At 54.5% G+C, this 26,883-nt stretch overlaps 13 protein-coding genes and 1 non-coding gene across 14 annotated transcripts; 6 read left to right on the forward strand and 8 right to left on the reverse strand.

Moving 5' to 3' along the window:
* Positions 1–230: 230 nt before the first annotated feature.
* BUB1 (protein kinase) lies at positions 231–4,165 on the forward strand (the record flags this gene model as incomplete). The annotated part of the gene is made up of 2 exons (XM_064836219.1): positions 231–1,187; positions 1,304–4,165. The coding sequence occupies 2 exons, from the start codon at positions 231–233 to the stop codon at positions 4,163–4,165; spliced, it is 3,819 nt and encodes a 1,272-aa protein (XP_064696428.1).
* A 609-nt stretch (positions 4,166–4,774) lies between these two features.
* On the reverse strand, positions 4,775–5,725 carry IST1 (Vacuolar protein sorting-associated protein ist1; the record flags this gene model as incomplete). Its single annotated transcript, XM_064836220.1, has 1 exon — positions 4,775–5,725. One exon carries the CDS (start codon positions 5,723–5,725, stop codon positions 4,775–4,777), a length of 951 nt encoding a protein of 316 aa, XP_064696429.1.
* Positions 5,726–6,272: 547 nt separating this feature from the next.
* LTS14_003517 (uncharacterized protein) lies at positions 6,273–7,469 on the reverse strand (the record flags this gene model as incomplete). Its single annotated transcript, XM_064836221.1, has 1 exon — positions 6,273–7,469. The coding sequence occupies one exon, from the start codon at positions 7,467–7,469 to the stop codon at positions 6,273–6,275; it is 1,197 nt and encodes a 398-aa protein (XP_064696430.1).
* Positions 7,470–7,595: 126 nt separating this feature from the next.
* On the reverse strand, positions 7,596–8,281 carry LTS14_003518 (uncharacterized protein; the record flags this gene model as incomplete). Its single annotated transcript, XM_064836222.1, has 2 exons — positions 7,596–7,713; positions 7,767–8,281. The coding sequence occupies 2 exons, from the start codon at positions 8,279–8,281 to the stop codon at positions 7,596–7,598; spliced, it is 633 nt and encodes a 210-aa protein (XP_064696431.1).
* Positions 8,282–9,764: 1,483 nt separating this feature from the next.
* On the forward strand, positions 9,765–10,814 carry LTS14_003519 (uncharacterized protein; the record flags this gene model as incomplete). The annotated part of the gene is made up of 1 exon (XM_064836223.1): positions 9,765–10,814. The coding sequence occupies one exon, from the start codon at positions 9,765–9,767 to the stop codon at positions 10,812–10,814; it is 1,050 nt and encodes a 349-aa protein (XP_064696432.1).
* Positions 10,815–10,983: 169 nt separating this feature from the next.
* Positions 10,984–12,246, reverse strand: HYM1 (Hym1p; the record flags this gene model as incomplete). Its single annotated transcript, XM_064836224.1, has 2 exons — positions 10,984–12,075; positions 12,139–12,246. The coding sequence occupies 2 exons, from the start codon at positions 12,244–12,246 to the stop codon at positions 10,984–10,986; spliced, it is 1,200 nt and encodes a 399-aa protein (XP_064696433.1).
* Positions 12,247–13,796: 1,550 nt separating this feature from the next.
* Positions 13,797–13,905, reverse strand: LTS14_003521. The gene has a single exon. It is a non-coding gene; the product is annotated as a tRNA-Ala (tRNA).
* A 476-nt stretch (positions 13,906–14,381) lies between these two features.
* LTS14_003522 (uncharacterized protein) lies at positions 14,382–16,073 on the reverse strand (the record flags this gene model as incomplete). Its single annotated transcript, XM_064836225.1, has 1 exon — positions 14,382–16,073. The coding sequence occupies one exon, from the start codon at positions 16,071–16,073 to the stop codon at positions 14,382–14,384; it is 1,692 nt and encodes a 563-aa protein (XP_064696434.1).
* A 348-nt stretch (positions 16,074–16,421) lies between these two features.
* Positions 16,422–17,912, forward strand: LTS14_003523 (uncharacterized protein; the record flags this gene model as incomplete). The annotated part of the gene is made up of 1 exon (XM_064836226.1): positions 16,422–17,912. The coding sequence occupies one exon, from the start codon at positions 16,422–16,424 to the stop codon at positions 17,910–17,912; it is 1,491 nt and encodes a 496-aa protein (XP_064696435.1).
* Positions 17,913–18,228: 316 nt separating this feature from the next.
* LTS14_003524 (uncharacterized protein) lies at positions 18,229–19,098 on the reverse strand (the record flags this gene model as incomplete). The annotated part of the gene is made up of 3 exons (XM_064836227.1): positions 18,229–18,835; positions 18,891–19,033; positions 19,096–19,098. 3 exons carry the CDS (start codon positions 19,096–19,098, stop codon positions 18,229–18,231), a joined length of 753 nt encoding a protein of 250 aa, XP_064696436.1.
* Positions 19,099–21,037: 1,939 nt separating this feature from the next.
* LTS14_003525 (uncharacterized protein) lies at positions 21,038–21,595 on the forward strand (the record flags this gene model as incomplete). Its single annotated transcript, XM_064836228.1, has 2 exons — positions 21,038–21,446; positions 21,501–21,595. The coding sequence occupies 2 exons, from the start codon at positions 21,038–21,040 to the stop codon at positions 21,593–21,595; spliced, it is 504 nt and encodes a 167-aa protein (XP_064696437.1).
* A 35-nt stretch (positions 21,596–21,630) lies between these two features.
* On the forward strand, positions 21,631–22,160 carry LTS14_003526 (uncharacterized protein; the record flags this gene model as incomplete). The annotated part of the gene is made up of 3 exons (XM_064836229.1): positions 21,631–21,659; positions 21,709–21,758; positions 21,820–22,160. 3 exons carry the CDS (start codon positions 21,631–21,633, stop codon positions 22,158–22,160), a joined length of 420 nt encoding a protein of 139 aa, XP_064696438.1.
* A 176-nt stretch (positions 22,161–22,336) lies between these two features.
* Positions 22,337–23,180, forward strand: LTS14_003527 (uncharacterized protein; the record flags this gene model as incomplete). The annotated part of the gene is made up of 3 exons (XM_064836230.1): positions 22,337–22,703; positions 22,763–22,977; positions 23,031–23,180. 3 exons carry the CDS (start codon positions 22,337–22,339, stop codon positions 23,178–23,180), a joined length of 732 nt encoding a protein of 243 aa, XP_064696439.1.
* A 1,398-nt stretch (positions 23,181–24,578) lies between these two features.
* Positions 24,579–26,087, reverse strand: LTS14_003528 (uncharacterized protein; the record flags this gene model as incomplete). Its single annotated transcript, XM_064836231.1, has 1 exon — positions 24,579–26,087. One exon carries the CDS (start codon positions 26,085–26,087, stop codon positions 24,579–24,581), a length of 1,509 nt encoding a protein of 502 aa, XP_064696440.1.
* Between the last annotated feature and the right edge of the window lie 796 nt (positions 26,088–26,883).

Below are 26,883 nucleotides of genomic sequence, written 5' to 3' on the forward strand. Positions count from 1 at the left end.
TGTTTAGGCAGTGCTACATCTGCAGGCAGTGATGAGAGGTATCGAAGCACGCGCGCACATGCTTGAAGCAGGTGACGCAGCTCGGAATCGTGGGGTCCGATGCAGGGTCCGAGGTCCCATTGCCATAACAACGGCTGTGTCTGTAAATCAACATCCATCTTCTCCTCCTCGTCGAACTAGCGACCTTCGACCAGGCACAACTCTGGAGACCCGACAGCACTAACCTTGACATGGCCTCAGGGGATCTTATCGACTTCAACGTCATCGAATCACACAAGGAGAACATCGAGGCTCTTCCCAGTGGACGATCGGCAAAGGCACTGGCACAGCTTTATTCACCACCTCCGCTAGGCGCCAACCCATCGCCTGTGACCGTACAAGATGCTCACGCGAAAGAGCGCGAACCATACGAAAAGGAGCTGGCCAACATAGAGGATGCAGACGACCCGCTGGATGTATACGATCGATACGTGAAGTGGACGCTGGACACATACCCGTCCCCACAGGCCAGACAAACACAGCTCCTGCCTCTGCTCGAACGCGCGACAAAGTCATTACAGTCGTCAGCACATTACAAGAACGACCCACGGTATCTCAAATTGTGGCTGCATTACATCCGACTCTTCTCTGACGCGCCAAGGGAGATCTTCGCGTATCTGGCGCGTCATAACATCGGCGAAGGACTTGCGTTATACTACGAAGAATTTGCGGCATGGCTGGAGAGTGCTGGGCGGTGGAAGCAGGCAGAAGAAGTCTACAAGATGGGTTTGGAGAGGGAAGCACGCCCTGCTGAGAGATTAATGCGCAAGTTTGGCGACTTCGAGCGAAGGAAAGAAGCGCGACCAGAGGATGCAACAGAGCCCACAAGTCCTGCAGTGCCGACAGCAAGACCGGCTCTCGCTGCAAAAGCCGATCTGTTCGCAACGTCATCCCCGGCAGCTGCACAGCAACAAGCTCGATCAACAGCAGCGAAGAAGAGCAAGAGCTCGAAACTAGCCATTTTCTCCGATGCCGAGGAGCCAGCGAGACCCGATTCTGGAAGCCGCAGCAAAGGCTGGGACAACATTGGAACGATCGCAGAGCGCAAGAAGGAGAACTCGAGAGAGGCCAAGCCTTGGACCGGCGAGACTCTGAAGGGCGGCAAGACGAATGGCGGCATGGAGAAATTGATGGTATTCAAGGATGAGGTAAGTTCAGCCCCGAGATCATGATATGATGCCGACCAGCATATTTACGAATGCAGGCCTAAGTAACGCGCTGTATACAGTCCTCGAAACGATCACCTTCTTACCCTTTACCTAAGCACGTGCAAAAGTCCTTGTCAAGTGGTACTCACCAGCAGCAGTGCGCCATGAACCCGAAGACGAAGCGATTAGAGTGCGTTTTCGTCAACCTCGAAGCGGTATACCCGGATTTCGATGGGAGCGAGTACTGCTTCGAGGAGCTGCAGGCCCGGCATCGAGGTTGGCTGGATCGGGAGTGGAGTCGGGGGAGGGAGAAGACGCCAGCAATGCAGACGAAGCCAGCTGTCGTCGAATCGAAGCTAGATCTCCAGCTTGACACGACGAGTATGTTCGATCGTGTACCTCTGCCAGCGGAAGAGGTACAGCTCGAGATGCCCATGGAGCAGACGAAGCCCAAGCAGCGTGGCTTCAAAATCTTCGAAGATACAGCTCCTGTACAGGCTTCCGTTGACGACCATATACGAGAGGAGCGAGCGCTTGTCGAGAAGTTCTCCAAGACCCTAGCACTCAATGATGAGAATGATGAGAACGCACCGATGCCTAAGCCGTCGAGAGAAGCGGACCTGGCGAAGCGCATACGTCGGGAGGAGCGTGCGAATCGAACACGCAAGATCCAGGTGATGGACGTCAAGCATATCAAGAACGAGACCAAGACCATTCAGCTTAACCTCGACTCACCGACAGGCCCGAAAATAAAGCGAAAGAAGTCTACTGACAAAGCTGAGCCGACAATGACGATTAATACTAAGGAAGCCCTGGACGAGATATATGGCATCTTCAATCAGCCACTACCTTCACAAACTGAACAGTCGGATGCCGAAGAAGAGGACAGTGAGGACGATTATACGACTGGTGACGAGAGTACAGCCACTGGCAAGCTTTCTGGAACAGCTAGCGAATATGGCGATGAGACCAGGAATGAGCTTCTTGAAGCGCAAGAGGCAATACCAGCTTCTGATCCAGACGGCCAAACAAATGTTACTGGGTGGTCCGACTTCACAACCAGCAAGCACATGCCTGGAGAAATCGACGACAGTGCTCCTCCCTCTGCGCAGAGCACAACCTGGGAGGTGTATACCGATTCTGCCCATGCCGATGAGATGCAGCAGGAAGAGGAGCTCGTGACACCACAAGAAGAAAATCCACGAACGCAATATGTGCCCATGCCACCCGAGGACTACGAGGCATCTTCAGCCCAATACCGTGATGCCGCCATGCTACCGAACCACAGACTACCGTTTATGACGCCCATAGTAGAGCAAACCGAATCCTCCTTCGGCGTAGCAACAGTCAGAACCGAGAAAGACTACTTCCACGCCAAAACACCAAGTCGAAAAGTAGGTGCACCGGAACCCCTCCCCGAAGACGACGAAATCTACAGCAGTCCCTTCCAAGAAATCATCCCTGGCCTAGCTGAAGACAAACGAAAAGTCCTCCAGCCCATCCGAACCAAGACGACCAAAGGCACCATCGCCCTAGGCCAAGGCACAGCCAAATCCCAACTCGCCGCCAAATCCCGGCCATCATCCTCCTCAGCCTCCGAACCAGTCCAGAAAGGCCCCTTAGTCAAAGACGAACAATGCAACCCCATGGACCCATCCATACGCCAGACCATCCTCTCCCAACTGAGACCTTCCCTCACGTCCTACGAAGGCTACCACGAACACCTAGACCAAACCTCCGGCCGCACAGCCGAGATGCGAAAATACGTCAAGACCCTCGCCAAGGCGTCGCGGAGTAGCGTAAACCTGGACAAGACAGCCCAGACCCTCTCCCTCCCACCCATGCTCTCCTTACCCGGCGCAGAGGGGATCTACACCCTCAAACGCCAACTAGGCGAAGGAACCTTCGCCCCAGTCTATCTCATCGAGAACAGCGCCGAAGCACCACCACCACCACCATCATCAACAACAGAAGAGCACATCGGCGAGAACCGCCCCCCCTCACGCATGGGCAAAAGCACACACCGCACGCACCTCGAAGCCCTGAAAATGGAAGATCCGCCCAGCACATGGGAATTCTACATGCTCCGACAATCGCACCGACGCCTCGGCGTCTCGCGCGCCAGCTCCTCGATCGTGCGGGCGCACGAAATGCATCTCTACCGAGACGAATGTTTCCTGATAGAAGATTATCGCTGTCAAGGCACCCTCTTAGATCTCCTCAACATCGCGCGATTGGAAAACATTTCCTCCGGCGCCACGGCGACGGGAGGAGGCGGGATGGACGAGATGATGGCGATGTGGATTTCTGTTGAGCTACTCCGGACGGTGGAGGGTTTGCATAGTAAGCAGCTTATCCATGGCGATCTGAAGGGGGATAATGTACTCGTGCGCTTCGACGACCCCGGGGTGGAGACGGACTGGAGTCCTACGTACTTCCCCTCTGGCGCGCACGGCTGGGCGAGTAAAGGGATCTCTCTGATCGATTTCGGGAGGGGGATAGATATGAGGCAGTTCGTCCCCGGGGTGGCTTTCATCGCTGACTGGAAGACCACCGAAGCAGATTGTGCTGAGATGCGGGAGTTGCGGCCTTGGACTTATCAAATCGACTATCATGGCCTGGCGGGGATAATTCATTCGCTGCTGTTTGGGAAGTACATGGAAACCATCGGGACGAAAGATGGGACCGCGTTGGGCCAGGGCGCGACGAAGACGTATCGGATCCGGGAGAGTCTGAAAAGGTATTGGCAGACGGAGATATGGGCGGAGGTGTTCGAGCTGTTGCTTAATCCGCTGGCGCATTTGGAGGGGGAGGAGGGGGGGAAGATGCCGGTTTTGAGGGGGTTGAGAGGGGTTAGGGAGAGGATGGAGGGGTGGCTTGAGGAGGGGGGGGAGAAGGGGGTGGGGTTGAAGGGGATGATTGGGCGGATGGAGATGGTTATTCGGGAGAGAAAGAGGAAGGGTGGGAAGGTTGTATAGCTGGGTGATTGAGGGGTGCGGTCCTGGAAGCGTGAGGAGGCGTTCGGATCAAGCGGGTTTTGGGCCATGAGAGGCCACTTTCGTATCATCGTAGGCTCGTGTCAGGCATTCGTCTCGTTCGTCGCAAAACAGGTCTTACAATCCTCGTCAGGACTCTGCACCCCTCCGATCTTTCGCGTGCCTATCGACCGACCTTCTGGTTCTATTCTTCTCAAACATTTTGCTCCCGTCCAGCTTCGGGAAGCTTCGCCACGGTCGCTCAGCAGCCCATGTCCCTGCTGATGCTTCTGTGTAAGATCGAACCTTCACCCTACCACCACAGGCTTAATCGGAAGCGAGGCTTTGACCGCTGCTCTCGGTCGTAACGGTCGGCTTGACGACCATCTTCACATGCACTCCCCCTCCCGCGACCTACTTCTCCTCGTCCTAGCTCGCTACCCGTGAGCGCTCCTCAAAAGCCGCCGTCAGATCATCTGCGTGTATGCGGGCGAGACCTTGACTTCGCACCAAGCACGTCGGCGGTCTGACTATGTACGTCCTCCCACTTAATCAGCTGATCAACCCAGCCCCTTGTTATGTAGTCCTGCATTCTCGGCCTCGTTCGTAAGCTCATCTCTTCAGTTGCGCAAACCTCTTAGCAAGCTCATCCACATCCGGGATCTTGCCTCCGGGACCTCCAGAACCACCACCGCCATCCGCCTTCTTGTCCCCATTCACACCGGCAGCAGCAGCAGCCTTAGCCTTCCCAGCATCCACCATCTTCTTGCCGGGCTTCAGATCCGGCGGTCCAGGCAAATTCACCCTAGGCCTAACATTATCCGTGGAAGGCGAAGGCGGCACAACAGTGACCGGACTCTTCGGCCCCACCAGATCCCTCGGCGGCGTAGCCTTGCTCAACTCCTCCGCCTCAAGAGGAGCCTCTAACGCCCTGACCTTCTGCCCCCCACTCGGCTCATCATCATCATCATCCTCCTCACCCTCCGCCTCCGCCTCCTCCTCCGCCCTCTTCCTCGCCGCCGCCGCCGTCCCAACCGGCCAATCCACCCCATAAGCCTCTGCAATCGTCTCCAAATACGCATCCACCAACTCCCTCCTCGGCGGCTCCACCTTCAACCGATCCGCCACGCGCGCCGCGACCTTGCCATCCCGATTCTCCACCGCCTCCAACACAAACTCCTTCCCGTACTTCTCCACCAACAGGGCCCGGACCGTCCCTAATTCCTTCACCCCTTCCACCTTCGGCGCGGCGAAGATGATACTCTTCACCGCCTCCTCGAGCCCGGGGTCGCATTCCTTCTGCTCTAGTAAGCCGGCTCGTGCTGTCAATAATTCGCAATACAACTCCAGGATTTCGAGCAACTCGGTGTTCATGTCCGAGCGGATGATGTTCTCCACGCGGATCCGCGCGCTCTCCTCTTTGCCTTGCTCGAGCAGCTGGGCCATGGCGCGGCGTTGTTGTTTGGCGAGGGCCGTGTCCTTTTGTTGGACCATGCGAAGGCGGGAGACGGAGAGTTTGAGCTGGACTTTGATCTTGTTGACGAGGGTGGAGGCGGGCGGCATGGTGGGCGAGTCGTTCCGCTGGTGTTGTGATGTGAGGAGTGATGTTGTTGTTATGCTGAAGCCTAGTCACAGATATATAAGTGGAGACGCTGGTGGTATACAGTTAATGGAAGTGGGGGCGGTGGCTTGGTGGGGTAGAGCATACATACATACATACATACATAAATACATACATACGGGGATGCTGCACCCAACTACGGAGTGGTGTACGAGAGCAAGAACATGTACGAACCGACTTAGATGATGATAAGCACTGGAGATGAATAGCCACGTCAATTGTTGTTGTTGTCGTCGAGGCACTACGATGAGCCAATGAGCAAAACAAATTACGCCGCAATTCGTCGAGCCTACGACTACTCAACTATCACCCACCAGCGCCACGCTACATCGTGAATCTCAATGGTGATACCCCCGCCAGATCAAAAGAACAACAGAAGAGACCAACAATGCCGTAACCACTCTGCCAGGACCAACCCACCAGCCTCTCCTTCCTCGTTCCCTCCCACCCCACCCCACCTCTCCTTCCCATCATCACGAGTCCGGGCACTCACAACCGCTCAAAAGCATTCTCAATCCCACTCGCCACCAAATCTCCCGCCTCAACCATCTGCCCAAAATACCTCTTCCTCTCCCCCGCCGAAGCGGTCAAACTCCTCCCACTCAGCGAGTTGCCCGACAGCGAAACCTGACTCGCATTTTTCCCCACCCCTCCCATCGCCGACAACGCCAAACTCGACCTTGACTTCCGGTACGAGACCACGGGTTCAAAGGACCGGACGGCAGGGGACATGGTGATGATTTCTTCCATTTCGTCTTCTTCGGGGACGGCGGGGGGTGGGTGGGCGGTACTGGGGGGTTGGTGGGTTTGGAGGGAGAGTCGGTGTTTTAGTTTTTGGGCGGTGCTGGTTTTGGTTGTTGTTGTTAGGGGCGCGGGGCCGAGGGGTGGGAGAGGGCCTGGTGAGGGGGTTGAGGTGGCTGGGGGCGGTGGTGTGGCGGCGGCGGTCGTGCCTTGGAGTGCGGCGAGAGCGACTTGGTGTTCTTGGCTTGCGCGAGTAGAGGCCTGTTGTTGTTGTTGTTGTTGTTGTTGGAGGAAGGCATTGCCGTTACGAGCAATATTACCCACACCTTGTGCGGGACTTTGATTTCGAGACACGTTCGTGCTAATGACTTCGTGACTCAGCGGTGATTGTGATCGGTGGATGATGCCGTCGTTGCGGAGGGTGGAGACCGGGCTCATGGCGCCACCATTCATGTGGCCGTTTCGGAGCGGACTCCGCATAGCTGAGACGGGACTCAGGCCGCGGCCGTACATGTCTGGACTGCCCGCTCGTGGCGAATTGGAGAATTGTGGCACGTACGAATTCCGTCTTGACGACCTGTGTTCGAAGGGCGCATCGACTCCGTTCGGATTCCATCGCGTCGCCACCTGCTCCTCCTCTAGCACCGCTGGCGCAGACATACCATTTATGCTCCGCTCACCAATAGTCGTTCGTCGCCGTTGCTGTCTGGCATGTGCATTCGCAAACTGCGCATCCTGAAACTGAGCATTGCCCAACATCTTCGGCTCGTGCATGTTTGTCGAGGGTGCGGGCGAGATACTGCTTCCGCCGCCGCTACTGCTATTGCCAGGACTTCCAGCACCGTGGTGCTGTCCGTTGCTTACACCATTTAGGCCATTGCTGACCCCGTTCATGATACCCGGCGGCGCACCAACAGGCCCACCATGAAACCTCCCATTCGTCATCCCATTCGGCCCATACGAGCCCGCATTTAGAGACCCGTTGCTCAATCGTTTTCCATTCACTTGACTATGACCATTCGCCGCGCCACTCGTGCTCCCATTCGTCACGCCACCCGGCTGCTTTGATTGTCATGCGGCAGCTCCCGGCATCGGTGGCGGCTTGCCAGGATTCGAATGTGTATTTCGCAGGGTCAGATCTCCAGACGAGGTTGATCGTGGCATATTTGGTAGCGGAGGTCGGCTTATGCTGTTACACGTCAGTCTACATCTCGTCATGCTCCCAGCAGTAGACCGACCTACCTCTTCACGCTCTTCCGTCGCGACCTCGAGCCAAAAAGCTTCCTCAGCCCTCTCGGCTCAGGCTCTTCTGGCGGCGACTGTGGTTTGCCCTGGTACAGTGTCAGCACATCTTCCACATGCCTTCCACTGGTACGACCTACATCAGAATCACTATATCCCTCATCCGACCTATTCAACGACCCGTTCCTCGCCCCAGCCTCCAACTGCGCGATCGTCGGCGGCGCCCACCTCTCCTCATCCCCACAAACCACGACAAACCAGCCCACCTTCTCCTCCGGCGCCAGCTTATCCCTCAACTCAAGTATAGCACTCCACTGCTCATTCTTAATCCCCTTGGTCGTCACCTCGTCCACGCAAACGCCCAACTTCACCTCTTGCACAATATCTGCCACGTAGGCGAAAGGCTGACTGCCGGAACCCACGCCAATATCTGTCGGGTCGTATTGTTCGATGAAGCGTAATCGGTTCAGGTGGGCCATGCTTTCGGGATACAGCTCGTGGAAGTTCTTGAGCATGGTGTCTGTGGTTTGGGGTGCGACGAGCCATTCTGCCGCGGCGTCGTCGAGGTTCTGGAGGATGATGTGGATGCGGATTAGTGGCCTCGGCCAGCGAAAGCCATGCAGTAGATATGTTGGCATCGTCGTCGACGCGTGCTCGTATGGATAGTGGTTGTAAGTGTCCGACCCAAGCTATCGTATCGATGCGGATCTCGTGAGTAGTGATACACGATTCCTTGCTCAGCGATTAGAATGACCAGAAATGTCGAGTCGCGCAATAAAGGGACTAGGATGTGTCGCACAGCAACAGCTCGAAGTGAAACAACGCAGCGATCAGAGCTCCAAAGCAAGCAGTAGCAGCAATGATTGTTATTATCGGCGAAGAAAATAATGACGATCTCGCTCTGCACAAGGTACAGCACGCTGGACCTATGGCGAAACCAGAAAACGCATGCAGTGCACAACCAAACAGTCTGATTGTCCGAGATCCGTGTGGAGTTTCACTAGCAAAGATGCTGAACCTGTCGTTGAACTCGCACGTGCGATGCCGTTCTCATGAATCGCCTCCACCGCGACCCACTCGTGTATAACCTTGGGAAGCTCTTTTGGCTTTTGATAAGTCCGCGTAGTATCGATGTTCGTCCAGGCTGGCAAGTAATCCAGCAAGCACTAATATTGGACTGTATTGATGATTTGTTGAGGTGTGGGTAATTTAGATTGCAAGAAAGCGACCTTTTTCTTGCTCGGATGATAAGATCAATACCAGGATCCTGGTAGGTAGGATGGTATATCGTGCGTTTATTAGAGTGGCAGTTGTGAGGTTAGCGTTGCCCTGTTCACGGACATAGCCAGATTCACGCCGATGAGCTAGATGAAGTATAAATTGTAGTCGAGTCCGATCGCGATAATGATTGTCGTCAGATGCACATTATGTCCTTCGAACGTAAAACATAATTACGGTGATTGTGCTGAGCAAAGGGTAGTACGAGGAGGATGCACCACGAGATAAATGCCTCCTCAGCTTCCTCAGCCTTGCGTCCCTCTGCTCATGCGCCTGGCCGAGTCGCGATATGCGTCAAGCATGTAACGTAAGCGGCGGCGCTGGGATGAGCTGAATCGGCGAATACCTTGTATCAGCTGTCTGAGATGATTGGTCTTTTGGTGCCGGTTCAGTATGCACAATTATTGGAAAGCATGTGCAAGCATTCTGCATGGCTATCAAAGACATGGATAGACAGCCTCTCTTCATCTATTCGCTGGCGCGGGCAATTTTACACGCGAGGTCTTGCCGCAACAAGGCATCTCACATCCCTGTCGTTGATCTCTCGGAACTTTTTGCTTGCTCGGAGTCCGGAAGCGGTAGAGTATCGATTATCGATAGGATAGCTTGTTGCAGCAGTAGCCGATGTTGAATGCTTTGGTAAGAAGCTCTAGGTTCATGACTGGGTGAAAATCAATATTGATACCGATCTGCATTGCATCATCATTGCATCCGCACACCATGCCTCTGCACCTCCTAGGCAAGAAGAGTTGGCATGTCTACAACACAGCCAATGTCGAGCGGGTGCGCCGCGATGAAGCCGACGCTCAGGCCAGGGAGGAGGCGGAGGAACAGCGCATGCAGGAGGAGGATGCAAGCCGACGAATCGCGATTCTTCGCGGCGAGAAACCTGCTGCTGCTGCACTCCCTCCACCGTCTTCGGCCACGGAAGAGGCCGCGGGGATCCGGCATGACCGTCCACGAGAACGTAAGCGAAGACGATTGCGCGACGAGGATGACACGGCGAGGGAGATCAGGTATGCGCGTGAAGATGCCGAAGAAGCAGGACAGCAGGCACGCCGAGCGCTGGAACATAGTCATGTCCACCACAGTCAGAATCGGGACGCCGATGCGCCGCTCGTCGATCACGCAGGACATTTGCAATTGATTCCTGTGCCTGACGAGAAAGCCTCATCACGGAAGGCGGGAAAGAATGCAGAGGTCGAAGCGGAGAAAGCTAAGAAGCGCAAGCGTAAGGAGGATCAAGTCACGATGAGATTCTCCAATGCGGCGGGTTACCAGCAGGGATTGCAGAAGCCGTGGTATGCTTCCAACAAGCGTGCCAAGCCCGATGCCGATCCTGCTTCTGCTTCTGCTGAAGACGGAGCCCTAACGCTGACGGCAGTGCAAGAGAAAGACGTCTGGGGCAACGACGACCCCAGACGTAAGGAGCGAGAGCGCTCTCGTATCTCCTCTAGTGACCCTTTCGCAGCGATGCAGAACGCGCAAAAGCAGCTCAAGCAGAGCACGAGGGACAAGGAGAAATGGGAGCTGGAACAGTACCGAGAACTTGAGAAGCTGAAACGGGAACAACGTGGCGAGAGGAAACACCGTCGACATCATCATCACCGTAAGCACACGGCGCGTGGGGAAGACGACATAGCCTCGCTAGATAACTTCAGCCTAGATGCTCCGACAAAAGTGAAGTCAGGGGAGAAGTCTGAACCCCGACACCGTCGTAGACGTAGTAGAAGTCGCTCATTCGAGCGCTACAGCCATCGGCGGTCATAGCCATCATTGCATAAGTACTCTGTACAATATTCATCACGCGCCAAAGAGCAATGCGCTTCTCATAATGCCATGGCGCATCAAACCTCCCACCCCGAACGCTTCATGCCCCATAAAACTCCAGTACCTGCCACGCGCCTCCACCGCCACATAATCCAGAATCCCCATGTTTTCACGACCTCACCTGCGCACTACTAGCCTGTTGCTGCTGTGCAGGCATCCCACCCCCTCCACTCCCACCTCCGCCAACCCTCCCCTCCGGCGGCCTCAACGCCGCCACACTATCCGGCAAACCCCCCACCGCCTTAACCAACCAAGCCTTCTCATCACAAAACTGCTCATCCTCCGTCCTCTCCTCCAAAAACCGCGGCAGAAACTTCAACAACCGCTGCTTATTCATCACCAAAAACTTCTGCACCTCGAAACTCTTATTCGGGTTCGCGGCGAAGATCTTAAACACATGGAAAGCTTCGTACTGCACCATGCGCCGGTCGTCTTTGAGCTGGTACATGATGAGTTTGAGGTTCTCGCCGCTGTCGACGTAGCGCGTCATGACCTCGTAGAACTGGCGATCCAGCAGGACTTCGCCGAGGAGTTTGAGGGATTGGCGTTTGGTGACGTACGAGTCGGATTTGATCAAGATGGAATTGTATTTGTCGAAGAAGAGGGGGAAGTTGGTGCTGATGTATTGGGAGACGAGCTGTTTGTGCTTTGTTAGGAGCAGGCGGAAACAGTCGAAGGCGTCGGCGCTGACTTCGAAGCTCGAGGTGTCGATCCAGGTGAAGAAGGACCAGAAGATTCCCTTTCCTGTGCTCGGGGCGGTCACGTCGACGTCGTTGTAGATGTCGATTGTTTTTCCCGTAGGGGAGGGCTCGTCGTAGAGGATGACGGCGGCCACGGCGTCCCATTTCAGGGCTTCTTTCAGGATGCCGCCGCAGGCTCCGGCGGATTCGCGGCGGTCGTAGCCGTTGCAGAGGGCGATGATGATCTCGGGTTGTTGGCGCAGGACTTCTTTCAGGGCGTCGGGTTCGGGGGAGGTGCTGCCGGGGTTCCTAAACCGGAAGACGTTGGAGATGATGGTTTGGGTGTCTTTGCGCGCTTCGAAGGGGAGGCGGTGGATGTTGTCGACTAGGATTGGGAGCAGGCTTTCGGCGAGGATGTGGTGGACGAGCTGGGTGACGGCGTCGGGCGCGACTTCGACTTCGGGTGTGCCTTGGAGAGTCGCTTTCATCTGTGTGAGGTTGCGGGAGAGCTCTTCTTCAGTCTAATGTTCGTAGTGTGAGAGATCGCAATGGCATTTCTCCAGGTCCTCCACGCTACGACTGACCTTTGACGAAGCTCCCTCTTCTTTGGGTAATCTCAACAGCAGCTCTTTGACCGTCCGCACCATATCCTGCGCCGTCCTCTGCCTGTTCCGCCCAAACAAGAACGCCATCGTGTTGTTGTCCAACGCCCTGTCTCCTTACCAAACAATCTGATCCTCCGACGATCCAACGATCCGACAGTGCCAGGAGATGAATGTATCCGTGTACGTACCTTTCACAATCGACACATCCTCCACAACATAGACAGCAGAAACAGTAACGGAAGAAAGTGGCAGCTAGAGTTGCCGTTCCTGCGTTCGTCGATCTGCAGGGCTCGCCTTGCACCCCACGTTAGACCGCTGTTGGCACGAGTCAGTTGAGCATCGCCAGAGCAACCTTCCAGGGTGTTGCATGTCCATCACATCGCGGACATGCGATTGCAGAGTCTCCTGGAAACACTCCAAGATGATCAATGATTGAAGTGTGAACGCATTGTATAGCTCATGCGGAACCGCTACAACTCGCAAATGACAGCACTGTTCGCGCCAACGACAACGGGTCGAACAGTCGTTGTGGCTGAGGATCAATCAGTCTCTCCAATGGACAGTCCGCACAATATGATGTATACCAAGGATGCTACGCCAAGGCGGTCACCTGTCTACATCCCCAGAACCGTCTCCTAGTGTCCCGACCATGCGCTTGCGATGAGACGTCTGCAAGCTTTCAACAGGCCCCAAGGAACACACGAGAGCCGTCTAACTTACCTCTACCATTTCCCGTAGCGCAGCACGCAAATCTCACCTTCAGACCTGGATAGCGAAATTTCGTGCTCACAGACAGTAGTCACGTCTTCTCCCATCATCATAAGACAATCGAAGCCCTAGTAGACTAAAGCAAGCGCATGACTCCTACCTCCAGAAAAACATCTTGCTCCCACGCACTCTGGAACCAGGGCACCAGATGAGAATGTCGTATTTCAAACACAGATTCGGACGATTCTACGCTGCTGGCCTTGATCGATCTGGATATATCGCAGTACGCGCCTGTGATACGGAGTACTCCGTTCCCTCGGCACGATCCCGTCGACTATATGTCTGCTGAAACGGACATGTATGCTGAGAACTATCGACTGCTTCCCTTGCTGTTCTTTCCCGATAGTGTGAGGTCGACAAGGTTATGAAGTAGGACCGGCGGTGGCGATGACAGGGTTTTGTCCGCTTCGCTGACAGCCGACAAGCTGAATCTCTTGACAAACCGAGCGCATTGTGCTGGCTACGTTCCGCAGGGCGACGGATGTTGTGTGATACTTCATATTCTTCTTCCACGTCGTCAACCACCCTCCTTTCATCAACAGAATACCCCCCGAGCTCCGCATAGTGCACAAGACCATCCGGTCCAGACAAGCACCTTTCATAAATCTATCCCACTCGAAATAAGCTCGCAATAACATCTTCCTCCAACGACATGGAAGAAGTCTTGAGAGATTGACCTCCACTATGTAAATCAACCAACACCTGTACAATCTCATCCTCTCAGCCAGGCGTTCCATCATGGTGGACGCCTTCTCTTCAGAGGGCAAACAGGGCAGCCAGTATGGCTTCACCTCATGACGTTGTATAACAGCATCGTGAAAAAGTGACTTCGTCGACCCACATCAAGGTATGGCAAAAAGCAAAAGAGTTGGACGCACTGGGAATCGAACCCAGGACCACTTCTATTCGCCACTCAAGCTGTCAGGCGCTTGAAGTGAATGCTAAAGAAGTATTATACCACTAAACCATGCCTGGAACAGTCGTTAGAAGAGGTCTGAGCACCAGATGTAGGTGAATGAAACTTACGCCCAGGTTCGTTACTTTCCAAAGTAAACACGATGTAAAGGGGTTGTGTCCAAATGTACTATAATGCTTTTGAAAAACGGCCGAGAACCACACCGAGCAATGGAAGTGGGAAGTGAAAGGGAGGGTCACCAATGAGCAGGCAAATTCTGCTCGACTCAAGCCCCGCTTCGTTTCGTTGTCCCCGGCTTTCCGAAAGAATGAAGAAATGGAGGGGTAAAAAGACATGGTGTGCAATCACAGGCGGGCTACCGAAGCAGACGATGACGACGAAAACGATCGATGCATCGTCGCCAATACGAACACGAAAATCTACAGGCTTCGTCACGAGCACAGGGGGCACCTGTCCTGGGAGAGGAGCGAGGCAGGAAATTCGTACTTTGTCTTTTGCTGGAAGAAAACCTGGCCAGCATTCCATATCGGCTGTCTATTTAATGCCCGTCCAACACCTCCCCGACAGTAATACTCCTCTGACACCCCGCCAACATCCTCGCTTGCTTGGCCACCTCCCCCAACCGCCCAATCACTTTCCCATTCCCCTCCACAAACCCAAAAATCGCATAAGGGATCCCGACATCCTCGCAAAACTCCCTCACAAACCCCTGCGCCCGGCGTAAATTATGTCGCGGCATGCGAGGGAACAAATGATGCACAGCTTGGAATTGCAACCCACCGTGGAACCAGTCCAGCCAGCACGGACAGTCGACGTCCATGGTCGTGCGTAACATCTTCTGTGGGAAGGACTCCGCGGGTCCCAGATCGACGGTCGACATGGCGAAGTGGGAGAGTGTGATTTGCACGTGTACGGGCATGGTCACGGCGTGGGAGATGGCAATATATAGTATCCGTTCCCAAGCGGTGGGGATACTGCGGTAGACGACGAGGTATCCGAACCAGTACCAGAAGAAGACCTGGCCTAGCATCTCGAGGTATCGATGGTAGCGCGCGGGACCCTTGCGTGGGCCTTGGCCGAGGATGATGTACTGCCAGCTCAGGACGTAGAGGTTGAAGCGGCCGAAGCAGAGGATGGGGTAGTAGAGGTAATGTTGATACTTTAACGTGAACTTCGCCACGGAATCAAAGGCCATGATGCGGTCGTAGTAAGTACTTCTCAGACTGCCAAAGAAACGGGGCGAGATGGCGAAGAAAGGCATATGTTGGATATCCGGGTCGTGCTCGGCGGAGTTGGTGACGATGTGGTGGACGTTGTGGTTTTGTTTCCACCAGCATGCGCTTAGGCCGCCGAGGAAGTCGGCGACGAGGATGGAGAGGAGGCTGTCGAGGTGGAAGGAGTGGGTTATGCCCATGTGGCCGGCGTCGTGCACGGTGAAGGTTAGTTGGTGCCAGAGCATTCCGAGGAAGAGGGCCGAGGGGATGTAGTGGTGGGTTTGCAGGCAGGAGTAGGCTAGTAGGGCGAGGAGAGTGTAGCGGAGGAGTTCGTAGAAGTAGGCGGTGTAGTTGCAGGCGTAGAGGTTTTGGGCGCGCAGGCGGGCGTCGAGGAGTTTGTATTTTTGGTTGATGTTCGCTTGGGTGGTGGGGTTTAGATCCGGGTAGGCGTCGAGGTCGTAGAGGAGTTCTGGATGGTTGTCGTTGTTGGCTTTCTTGGAGGTCTGCGTCGGCTCCTTGAGCTCCATGTCGGAAAGTGAGGTTGCGGAGGAGTCATCATTGGCAGCACCATTGCTCTTCCTTCTTCTGAGGTAGGATGAACTTTCTGTTGCATCGAAGATGGGCGATAGTTCCACCGAACTATCCCGGTCTGATGAGTCCCTCTCCGCCGAACTCCTTCCATCCTCTGCCCCCTGCATATCCTTCGTCCTAAACACACCACCCTGTATCGGTGGCAGAAAGTCGACCCATGGTCCTTCTATCCTGCCAATCTGATACTTGAGCATGAAGTCCTGCGTCTCCCGGGAATGGAAAGCCTTGACCTCGTTCGTCGCATCTCGACCAACCATGTGAAGGATAGCCTTGTCACCACCTGGGTGGTAGGGAAGCCATGCGTCTGGCTTGATCACTTTGCCGTCTAGTATTACTATCTTCCGTCCCTCGGCAATGAGAGCTTCGATATCATTTCTCGTTAGTATGCATTCTCGGTAGGGACTGGTTGTGTGTAGAGCAGCCATGATAATTGTCCGCTCCTATCCCTCCGCCAGCAGAGGAACGTAGCGGAGGAGAGACAGTCAGACCGTCTTGTGTATGCTGTTTAATCCATGCTGAATGCTTGGACCCTGAGTCCTCGATAACGGATAACGATCGCGGCTTCGGAGAAACTATAGGCCGGACACGTCGATTGAATCATTGTTCATGTGGAGGGAGCTACGGTGTATATGGAGCTTCGTAGCCTTGTGACAAACAGACATTCGAACAGCTTTAAACACGCCGACTTGCTGCACACATCAACTTTGTTCCATCAAGCATGATATCAAGACCTCGATAGTCTGCTTGTACAAATACCAACACCGCTACCAACCATGGCAGACGCAGTATCCACCCTGCTGTCCTTCCCGCCTGATGACACTTCCTCCCTATCAACGAAGAAGTACGACGACCTCGCCAACAAATTCCTAAAGAGTCTCGAGAAGCAACCGAACGCCACATGGACGAGACAGATCGAAAAGAAGAACATCCTCGAACTGCTCGACCCCGCCACAAACACAATCCCCTACCTCTACGCCCTCAACGCCCAAGTCAACCTCGCACCCAAAGCATCCACCACCCTCGACTCACACCTCCCACTCGCAGCGACCTTCCTCACCACCTTCGACCCCATCCAGGCTCGCTACGTCGGTGAGGAATTCCGCGTCCTCATCGCCTGGGTCCTCGAATGCGTCCCCGCAGCAGGGGTCGACTACCTCACAGCCGCAACCACCGGCCTCCTCCGCCTCGACCCCACCGCCGGCACCTTCACCTCCATGCACCTCCTCATCCTGCGTACCTGCCTCGACCAAGCCGTCCCCTCCCACGCCCTCCCCATCCTCAACAAAGACATCTACGCCTTCCCCTCCGAACCCACCAAGAACGTGCCGGAAGACTATCCCGGCGAAGACACCGACCTAAGCAACACCTTCATCACCACCAAATCCGGCTTCAGCCATAAGCTAAAACCGGAATACATACTCGAATACTACCTCCTAGGCGCCCGAATCTACCTAGGCCAACGCAACTACCCCCGCGCCCGCCTCTTCCTCGAATACATCATCCTCACCCCTTCCTCCCAACACGCAGCCAGCGCCATGCAATCGGAAGCCTACGCCCAATGGATCCTTGTCGGCCTCCTTGACCAAGGGAAAAGATACCCCCTCCCCCGAACCCACGACGGGGCAGTAATGAAGAGTATCCGTTCGGTCGCCAGACCCTACGAAGCGCTCGCCGATTGTTTCGAGCAACGGGACTGGCGGAAATTACAGGCGGAGATGGAGGCGGGGATGCAGACGTGGCATAATGATGGGAATTTGCGGGCGGTGCGTGAGGTGAGGGAGGCATTGTTGAGGTTCCGCGTGCAGGATTTGCAGAAGAGGTATGCAGCGTTGAGTATTGAGAGGGTGGGGTTGTACCTTGGTTTCTCCTCCGAGCAGACATTGCAGATGGTTGGGGAAATGATCCGACAGAAACAACTCCATGCCTCCATCACCCCCTCCCCAAACGACACAGCTGCGAACGCCGTCCTCCGCTTCCATTTCGACATCACTCCCGCAGTCCAAGACGACGAGCTCGAACAGCAGACCAAGCGGATAGAGAGCCTTATCACCTCCGTCCGCGACGCGGATCGAAGACTACAATTGACGAAGGAGTACGTGGAATTCCAGAAACGACAGAAGCGAGCCGGGCCAGATGCGGCGGATCTGGCGGACCAGATGGATCTGAGCTATGAGGCGCCTATGGTAGCAGGGAGGGGGATGGACGGGGAAGGGGATTTCATGGAGGAGCTGGAGGACGGGGATGAGGATATTATGGCTGGGTGATTGGGGTGTGCAGGGGCAATGTTTTGTGGACGATTGACGTGTTTGATGAGTGTTATGAGAAATGGGGTTATTATTCTTCTAGCGTGGGCGTTTTGCATTTGCATGGTATGGCGTTTTTTTCCATCTGGCGCCGTCCGTCCGCGCTACGGGACGTGCTTTGGGCTGGTGGGCTAGACAAGCTTGAAGGCACTGCTTCGTGGGTGCGTTGTTGTTGCTACGGATGTATAGCACTGGTATATAGCATCGACGTCGGCTAGACACGAACGAGACGGCAGCTCCTTGTATTCTGGCATCCATTCCATCAGGCACTTCGCATCTACAGCCCTCCCGGCGCCCGTCGTGCCGGTCCCCGATGATTTCCACTGTCATCATATCGAACCCCCCATTCTTTCGTCATGGAGATACTCATCTTCTTCGACGGCGGGCGGACTTGCTCGCTCCCGGCCCCGTGCGTGATGACACTAGTCACGTGACCCTGGTAATCCGCTCGCACGACCAAAGGCGCCTCGCCATCCCTATCATCCACCACTTCGTCGGAAGGGGAGGTAGTGATATCCGTTAATACTATCGTGCCGCCGTCTTTGCCATCCACCCTGCTCCCTCTGGATAGTTGGGAGGTGGTGGCGGCGGATTTCCCCGCCGTGCTGAGGTCGACGTAGGGGTCGTTGCGCGAGCGTTTGCCCCCTGTGCTGTAGCCTCCTGTGTTGAAAGTAGCATTGAAGCCGCCTGAGGGGGCGGCGCTGACGGCGTAGCCGGAGTGGAAGGGGCGGAGGAAGGGTTTGAGGCAGGTTATCGAGGCCAGGACGAAGGTTAGTTGGAGGGTGGCTTGAGTGAAGACGGAGGCCGGGATGTTGGGGTTATTGGGGGTGGGGTTTGAGGAGGGGGAGAGGAGCCAGAGGCGGATGGCTATTACTGGTGCGACGCTGGAGGTGGTTAGTTGTCGGCGGGGGAATTTTGGGGGTGGGGAGGAATGCTTACAGGAGTCGGAAGGCGAAGATGGTGGAGACGGAGAGGCGTTTCTTGAGGGGCATATTCAGGCCCCAGACGAAGTGGATGGAGAGGCCAACAGCGATGATCTCGACCACATAGCCTGATAGCTCTACGCCGACCCATCTTGCGAACTGTGCAAGGTCAGTTCTATGATGGCTTACATGACAAGGTCGCCACCACGGTAGGTACCTACCATACTGCCACTACCGTCCCGGATATTCCATGGTGTCAGGGGCTGTGCTCTGATACCAATTGCAATCACTGCCGTGGCTGTCCATATCCCGCAAGCCGCGATAAGTACTTGAGCCATCCGCACATGACTCGCATCTCTGGTCAGGAAGCGGCCAGTGAAGACACTCGTAGATGTCTTGGTGAGGCCGACGCCTACCACGTAGAGGAGCTGGCTCGTGTAGATCGCCTTGTCGATATTCGCGGTCTCCTGCGGCCCAAGTGCATCGAATGGCTTGCCATAGCCCTGGTTGATTGCGTGTAAAATGGCGACTGCGTTTCCGAGCCCGGCAAGCTGTTGACGCACAGTATCAGGTTCTGGAACGTCAAGACTTCGAGCATGATTCAGCTATTCCTGTACTCACGAATGACGCTGCGATTACCGTATCCTGGAGGCAGTAGATCAGCTCCTGCTTGTCGACATATAGCCTGGACACTCACATCACTGCCCCAGCTGTCACTTTTACTGACTTTGACCCATGCCCTGACGATGAGTGTGAGCAAAGCCCAGAGGAGAAAGAGTACAGTCGCTATTGTGAGGCCAGGTGCGGTACCTCCAGTTGGTGTATCCATGCCTGCTGTCACTTCGGCTGTCGTGGTATGGACAGTGTGGTTGCACAAGGCGTCAAGCCATTATGTGAACGATCAGACACTGTGGCATTCTAACAGTGATATGCAGACGTCTCACATCTCATGCTGCCTACCAACGTATTATGACCACTGCCGAAGAGCTGACTTCCGAGAGCGTCAAGCCTAGGGTACATGTTCATGCAACACGATGGATCAGGATCATATTGCTTCTCAAGTCCTGTTTGTCTGGGGCCTGTGTGGTGAGGCGTGGGATGCTGAGCCGCCAAGATACGGTATCTTTCATTGTGATAGTGCAATTTGTGAGACTCCTTGCAAGCGAGATATGCCCTGTGTAGACAGTGAAGAGGGACTTCTGCCCGCCATTGGGGCAAGGCGTCGAAGTGCCGAGACTGTCGAAGTTCACCATGCTTGTTCTGAAGGCATCTATGCCAAACATGCTTGCTACAACAGGCTAACAGGCTACGGGATGGCATCGTCGGTGTTACAGCGACTACTTCATTCGTCTATTGAACAGGGCTGCTCTTCGATGGTACCATCTGCAAGGCCGGATCAGCACCGTGCTACTGCATGGCCTGCCATGCGTGGCAACAGACTTGCAGCTCGCGCTCCGGAGATGTAGCTCGATCGCAAAAGAGATGTGCTTGCCAAGGTGAAGTGCCTTTAGTCGTCCAATCGAGGCTGAATGGCCGGCATTGTGCGAGCCTTGCACGGCATCCTTGCTACAGTAGCTCACCGGGCCGGTGTGGGAGTATCGTGCTGGCCAGGGTGTTCAATGCAGCTTGCCGTAAGGAAGCAGCGGCTTGCTCGCCACGATCTACGGAGCGAAGGCCTATCGGCAGTTTCGAAGCCATGAGCTCGAAGCGTCTGCCACTCGATCCTTGTCGGTGGCTATTGCATACCACGCGAAGCGGCAGGGTGAAGATAGAGCTGGAGGCACAGGACGATAAGTGCTCCGTGCAAAAGCCTAGCGCTCTCTGCCCACACAAACCTGCATTCATCCCACGCTCGCTTGCCGTTCTTTGATCCAACCATCGACGTCTGCTAAACATCCCAGTGCATGGCTGCTATCGCTGTGGACACATAGTGCATCGGTGGCATATGCATATTTGCCGATACCAAGCAAGTCCCAATGGAAGCTTGACACAACAGGTAGGAGCATGCCCGGCAATCTAGAATGGCTGAAGTGCAGACAGATCTCAGGTACATGCTGCAACATTCTTGGTGCTTCGTCTTGCCTTTTCACCTTTCTCTCATCAGCTTGTTATCAGATTTCTGTCAGCAATTCGAACTGCTAGGCTCATAGGTTCAGCAAGAACATGTCGGCTCGACAGCCGATCTCGGGTGAACATGGCATGGCCATCGAGATGGAGACACAGGGCAATACGACAGACCGCGAGTCCCACGAGGCTGGCCATATGAAAGACATGATCGCGAGTGTAGCCAATGTCAATACCGCTGGAGACTACCTTGACGAGAACGATGACGAAGAGCTGCGTGCAACCAAGTCTACACGACAGGATCTTGTAAATATGCAGCGTATGGGGAAAGAACAGCAGCTGGTACGACACTTTCGTCAGATGTCGATGACTTCGTTCGTGGCCATTGCAACGGCTGCTTGGGAGATTGGCCTGTTCGTGATCTCGCCTGCTCTAATCGATGGCGGCCGTTCTGGTCTCATCTATAGCGTTATCTGGAACTTTGTGGGATTTGCACCTGTATATCTGAGTATGTGCAGGGATGAAACCGCTCGTTCTATACTTTGCTAACAAGGTACTACAGGCATGGCGGAGATGGCGAGCATGGCTCCGATTGCTGGGGCTCAATACCACTGTAAGACGGGAGCTTATCAACACACTAAGGAAGGCTTGCGTTGACACAAGCAGGGGTATCCGAATTCGCCCCGGCCAACATGCAGAGATTCTTGAGCTATATCACTGGGTGCGTACGATGTTAGGACACACTTATGCTACGACTGACCCCAGAACAGATGGACTTCGACAATGGCATGGCAAGCTGGAAACGCGCTTGGCATTTTCCGTAAGTACACCCCATACCACCCGAAACTATTCAGCCGCAATGCCTGATATATAGTCCCCAGTCGTCGGCAGCCTGATCCAAACAATGATTCTGGTCAATGATGAGAACTACGCGTTCCCATCCTGGCAGGGTACACTCCTGGCCTTCGCCGCGATGATTATCGCCTATATTGGCAACGTGTACGGAAGTAAAGTCCTGCCATACTGGCAAAACGCCGTGTTCGCCATCCATATCATTGCGTACTTTGGCTACATTGTCCCTGTCTGGGTCAAGGCCCCTACGGCCACGCACAAGCAGGTCTGGGCGGACTTTCAGAATGAAGGAGGCTGGTCCAGTATGGGCTTGACGCTTTTGGTAGGGCAGCTCACCGGAATTAGTGCCCAGGTGGGAATCGATACGTAAGTGTGATGCTGTTCTTCGCGTATAACACTGTGGTGTTAGCTAACGTATGGACCAACAGAGCTGGTGAGTAGTATCCTAGGCACGGCTGTTGCTAACGTAGAACTTCACGACTGACAATGGCTTAAGCGCATATGAGTGAAGAAGTCAAGAACGCTTCGACGACAATACCAAGGACCATGCTCTCCGTTTACATCATCAATTTCGTGCTGTTGTTCCCGGCTATCCTGACGGTGGCATACCACGTGCCGGATCTCGATGCGGCATTGAACGACTCAACGACATATCCAGCACTTTACGTCCTCAAGCAGTCCATGAGTGTCGGCTGGATCAACCTTCTGCTCGTCTTGATCATCTTGATTAACGTTGCATCGAACATCGTGTACCTGGCCGCTGTGACCCGTGATCTATTCGCCTTCTCGAGGGACAAGGGACTCCCTTTCTCAAGGTGGCTGAGCAGCTTGGATCCTAAACGCCACATTCCCGTCAACGCAGCTCGATTCAGCTGCCTCATCGCTTTCTTGCTTGCCCTCATCTACATCGGCAGTAAGCTCTTCCGTACTTGACGACCCATAACAATTCTAGTACTGACATCTCTGCTCTAGGTCCAGTAGCGTTCTACGCCATCACAGCTCTCAATACTGTCGCACTCCTACAATGTTACACCTTTTCGATCGGCTGTGTCTTGTGGCGTCGTATCGCGCACCCAGAGACACTACCGACCGCAGCATTCTCGCTGGGTCGGTTCGGAGTACCAGTCAACGCCTTCGCGGTCATATACTCAGTGTGGTCTCTCTTCTGGGCTTGCTGGCCTCAACAAGTAAGCGCATTTCCACAATAGTCTCTGATGCAACTGCTGATTCCTGCTGCCAGTATCCAGTTACGGCGTCCGGCTTCAACTGGGCCTCTCCGATCTTCATTGCGGTCGTTCTGGGTTCCCTTATCTACTTTGCATTTAAAGCCAGACATACGTACGAGGGTCCGGTGGTTATGGTCGAGGGCAGGAAGGTGCATGCTCCGTAGACCTGAAATAGTTGTACAGCGTCGGACATGCATACCTGTATCGACGTTGACCAAGCTGTATACATAGCAGCTGTACTGCAAGACTTGTTTTCGCACTCGTGCCGCACGTGAAAACTTTCTCACGCCTGATCTCGGCTTGCCATTCATGCTCAGTGAAGCAGGCGTGGTGTTCGGGGTCAGTGAAGGTAACCTAGGCATGACGTCTTGGCCCCAAAGAAGTGCAAGCTGCCGTTGCACCATTCAGCTATAAGAACCATGCACCTCAAGCTCTGCATCCTCACACTCGCCCTTTCCATGGCCGCGGGATTGTGTCCGTGGTATGCTGTTAGGTAGATACTCAGCCAGAAAAGCACGATCGCGATACAGGTCTCACGCCTTGTCGATAAACTGAGCGAAGGCAACGCATTTCGTTGGCTTCAACCTCACTCTACCACGACAAGATCGAATATGACTCGCAATAAACCAGCTGCTCCTGCTTCTCCCAAGGATTTGGAGGAACAACAAATCGAGAATAAGAAGGATGCCGAGAAAGAGATTCCGAAGTCAGACTTGTACGTCTCACTATCGCCCACTATCTGCCCCTAGACACTGATGCTATGAACGACAGTGACAGCGATACTTTGACTCCAGCCTCGGAGTCTGACACCAGGCCAGAAAACCTCTCGCTCTGGGACAATGTCCCGAGAACCATTTCCTCCGCTGTACAAAGCGTGATCTCGGTCAATTACTCTCCAGGCGCACCAGCAGGTGGCTCAATCAGCCGCTCTCCATCTACTTCTTCCTCCAAAGGCCCAAAGAAGGCCAAATCCGGCAATATCAGATGTAGAGATTGTACTGGGTAAGTCGCTCTTCTCGCATGATTGTCGTTTAAATCATCTCGCCTATTGCTGGGAGCCACCTGAAGCTGACCAGGATCATGTGAACAGCTGTTCCGGCTGCATCGACTGTGTTTCCTGCACGAACTGTAAGTTCCACTCTAACAAGTAAAGTCTGTTGCAGTGTTGCTAAGAGACTCTCCAGGCTCCGGATGTATTCGGTGTGTCAATTGCGAAGACTGTGATGGGTAAGTTGACCACCCAGAGCCAGATATGGCAGTCATCTTGGATCTAAGTCACAACGCTGAATATGCTGCCCTTCAGCTGCATCGGCCTGAGAAATGTGAAGGGTGCGAGTGGGGAGATCGGGTGACTGGCCAGGCGGTCGTAGTGCAATCTGAAGACCGCCGGCGTGTTGCTGTTCAGTGAGACTGGAAGACTGCTTGACAAAATCCGCTTGATAGCCGGACTGGTTTGAAATACCCAGCGTTCCACGTGAGACATATTCGCAAGGAGCTCACGATAGTGCTGTTTCGTATGTGGCGATCTGGAGATGCTCGCCATCTCGCCAGTAGTAGTCTTCTCAGCCTTCAAGCTTGGTTCCGCCAGCTCGCTTGGAACGTTCGTAGACGAGGTGAGTGGCGACAATGCACACGGTGGAGCAAGCCAGCATTACGCCGCAGAATGTCTGTGCGCCGGGCCACGACCGAGGGAATATTGCACCGCCCACGGGCGAGCCAATCAAGATACCAATAGCCCCAGCGAACATGTTGATGCCGAAGCGTGTGCCAATCGTGCGCAAGTCAGTGGCCATAGACGCCACAGCCGCTCCTTGCAGACTCACGAATGCACCAGAGCAGAAACCGTACAGGAGGCACCACACAATCAGGCCTGATGTACTGTCCTTGATGGCGATCCAGCAGAATGCAAGTAGAGTGGCACCTCCAGTGCAAACGGCCAGAACGTGCAGAGGGTGGAAGAACTTGTCGGCGAGCAAACTTGGCAGGATACGTCCAGGTATCGAGCCGACGTTCAAAAAGGTGAGCATGTAGAACGCCATGTCAATACCATGGGAGCCCGCAAATTGCTCGATGAAGAAGTAAGGAATGTACTGTCCCACGAAGCCGAAGAAGGTTGCCAGATTAAAGACCTCGTACGGGATTTCTTTCAGGATGGTGGTGTCGAAGATCTTTCTCCGACCTGGAGGCTTCATACGTGGTTTGACGACGACGCACGGGATCACCAGAGTAGCTAAGGCAATGAAAGCCATGACCCGCACAGCCCAGCCGTAGCCCACTTTTGGTTGTAAATTTCTGAAGATCAGCGGGTATATGATACCACCCAGCGAGCTTCCAGATGCAGAAAGGCCCATAACCAGAGCTCGCTTTTTGGAGAAGTAACTCGGCAAGATCGAGGTAGCCGTGATGAAGAGCGACCCACCTCCAATTCCAACCACAATGCCTTGAGCGAGCATCAATTGCCAGTACTCAGAGCACAGACTCGTCATCATCATGCCGAAGACGACGCAGAAGGAGCCGAAGATCACCAGCAACCGGGGTGAGTCGAGCCCGTCGAAGATGGGTCCCCATGATATAGGACTAGCGCATAACAGAAAACTCGTAAGAGTGCCGATCCAAGCGATCGAAGAGGGAGTCTTGCCAGGAAGCAGGATCTCGCTGTAGTATGTCTCAAAAACGCCAAAAGCATTGATCAGACCCCAGGTGTTGAAGAAGAGAAAGTAGCCGCCGAGCACTTGGAGCCATGCTGTGAGTCCACCATCGGGAGGTGGACCAGGCCCCATAGGTTTTGCAGGCTTTGGAGGGTAAGATGTGGTCGAAAGTAGAGAAGAGCCAGGTGGGAATCTTGGTGATTTTGGTGAAGATACTGGTGGGAAGCCTGGAGATGGCAGTGGCGAAGAGCCTGGTGAGTGTGGTAGAGCCGTAAGTGCTTGATACGATAGTGTGGGTTCTTCGGCGCTATAGACCTTATTATATGCATTGCGTGTTGGTGGTCGCGAGTCCCAGCTTGTGTCGCTGTGAGCATTTAGAGAGTAGACCGACTGGCTCGGAGTGTCCATCTTGTAGAACGCCATATTGGGCGGACGGTGTCGAATTACTGCTTGGTCGTCAAAAGAGTGTGGACGTCGGACGTCAAAAGTGGTGCCTGTGTCAATCTCCGAGAGTAGTAAAAGGCACGCAGAAGATCTTCGACTACCAAGACCGTACAAGACCGAGTGATGGAGTGTAGGCTCGCTTGGGCTGGCAAATCAGCAGCATATCAGGATACGAGCGCTTCGCAAATAGAAGCAGAAGACCGAGGAGTAGCAATGATGCACGATTGAGGAGCAGGCCTCTCACGCGCACTGGCTCTCGAGAGTTTCCACCCCGGCATCATTTAGACCCTTGGCAGTCGGCCGTTGAGAAGTGTAAGTCATCGCACATACGGCGGCGCCCGGGGCACCGTTAAAGGAGGCGTTCCATGGATCAGCAAGCTTGTTCGCTGGTTCTGCGAAGTGTGGGAGAAGTCCATTCGTATCTCTTTTCGACTCGTGGAGATGACAAGGTACGAGGGTGTAATGATTGGCTTCTGTATGTGTCCCGTAGGACAGACGGCCACGGCAGGCCGCATGGGTTCTCCGCGTTGTGCAATTTTATTCCTGTCCTCTAAAACTTCGATACCGGTGCGACACGGGTGGCGCGCCAAAGCGACAGGAGTGGCGCCGAGTAGCGAATCAGCATCTCATCGTACCTGAGACCGCTGCGGGCCGTAGACGTCTTGCTGATCGCCGCGGACCTCGAAATGAAGACTTCAACAGGGTTACAATCTATCCAGATTAGCCATGCAAGGGCGGCCGGGCGAGCGCGAAGACACCAACTCAATACTGAGAA

This window comes from Recurvomyces mirabilis (genome assembly GCF_035927965.1).
Source record: "Recurvomyces mirabilis strain CCFEE 5264 chromosome Unknown scaffold_7, whole genome shotgun sequence".
Taxonomy (NCBI): domain Eukaryota; kingdom Fungi; phylum Ascomycota; class Dothideomycetes; order Mycosphaerellales; family Teratosphaeriaceae; genus Recurvomyces; species Recurvomyces mirabilis.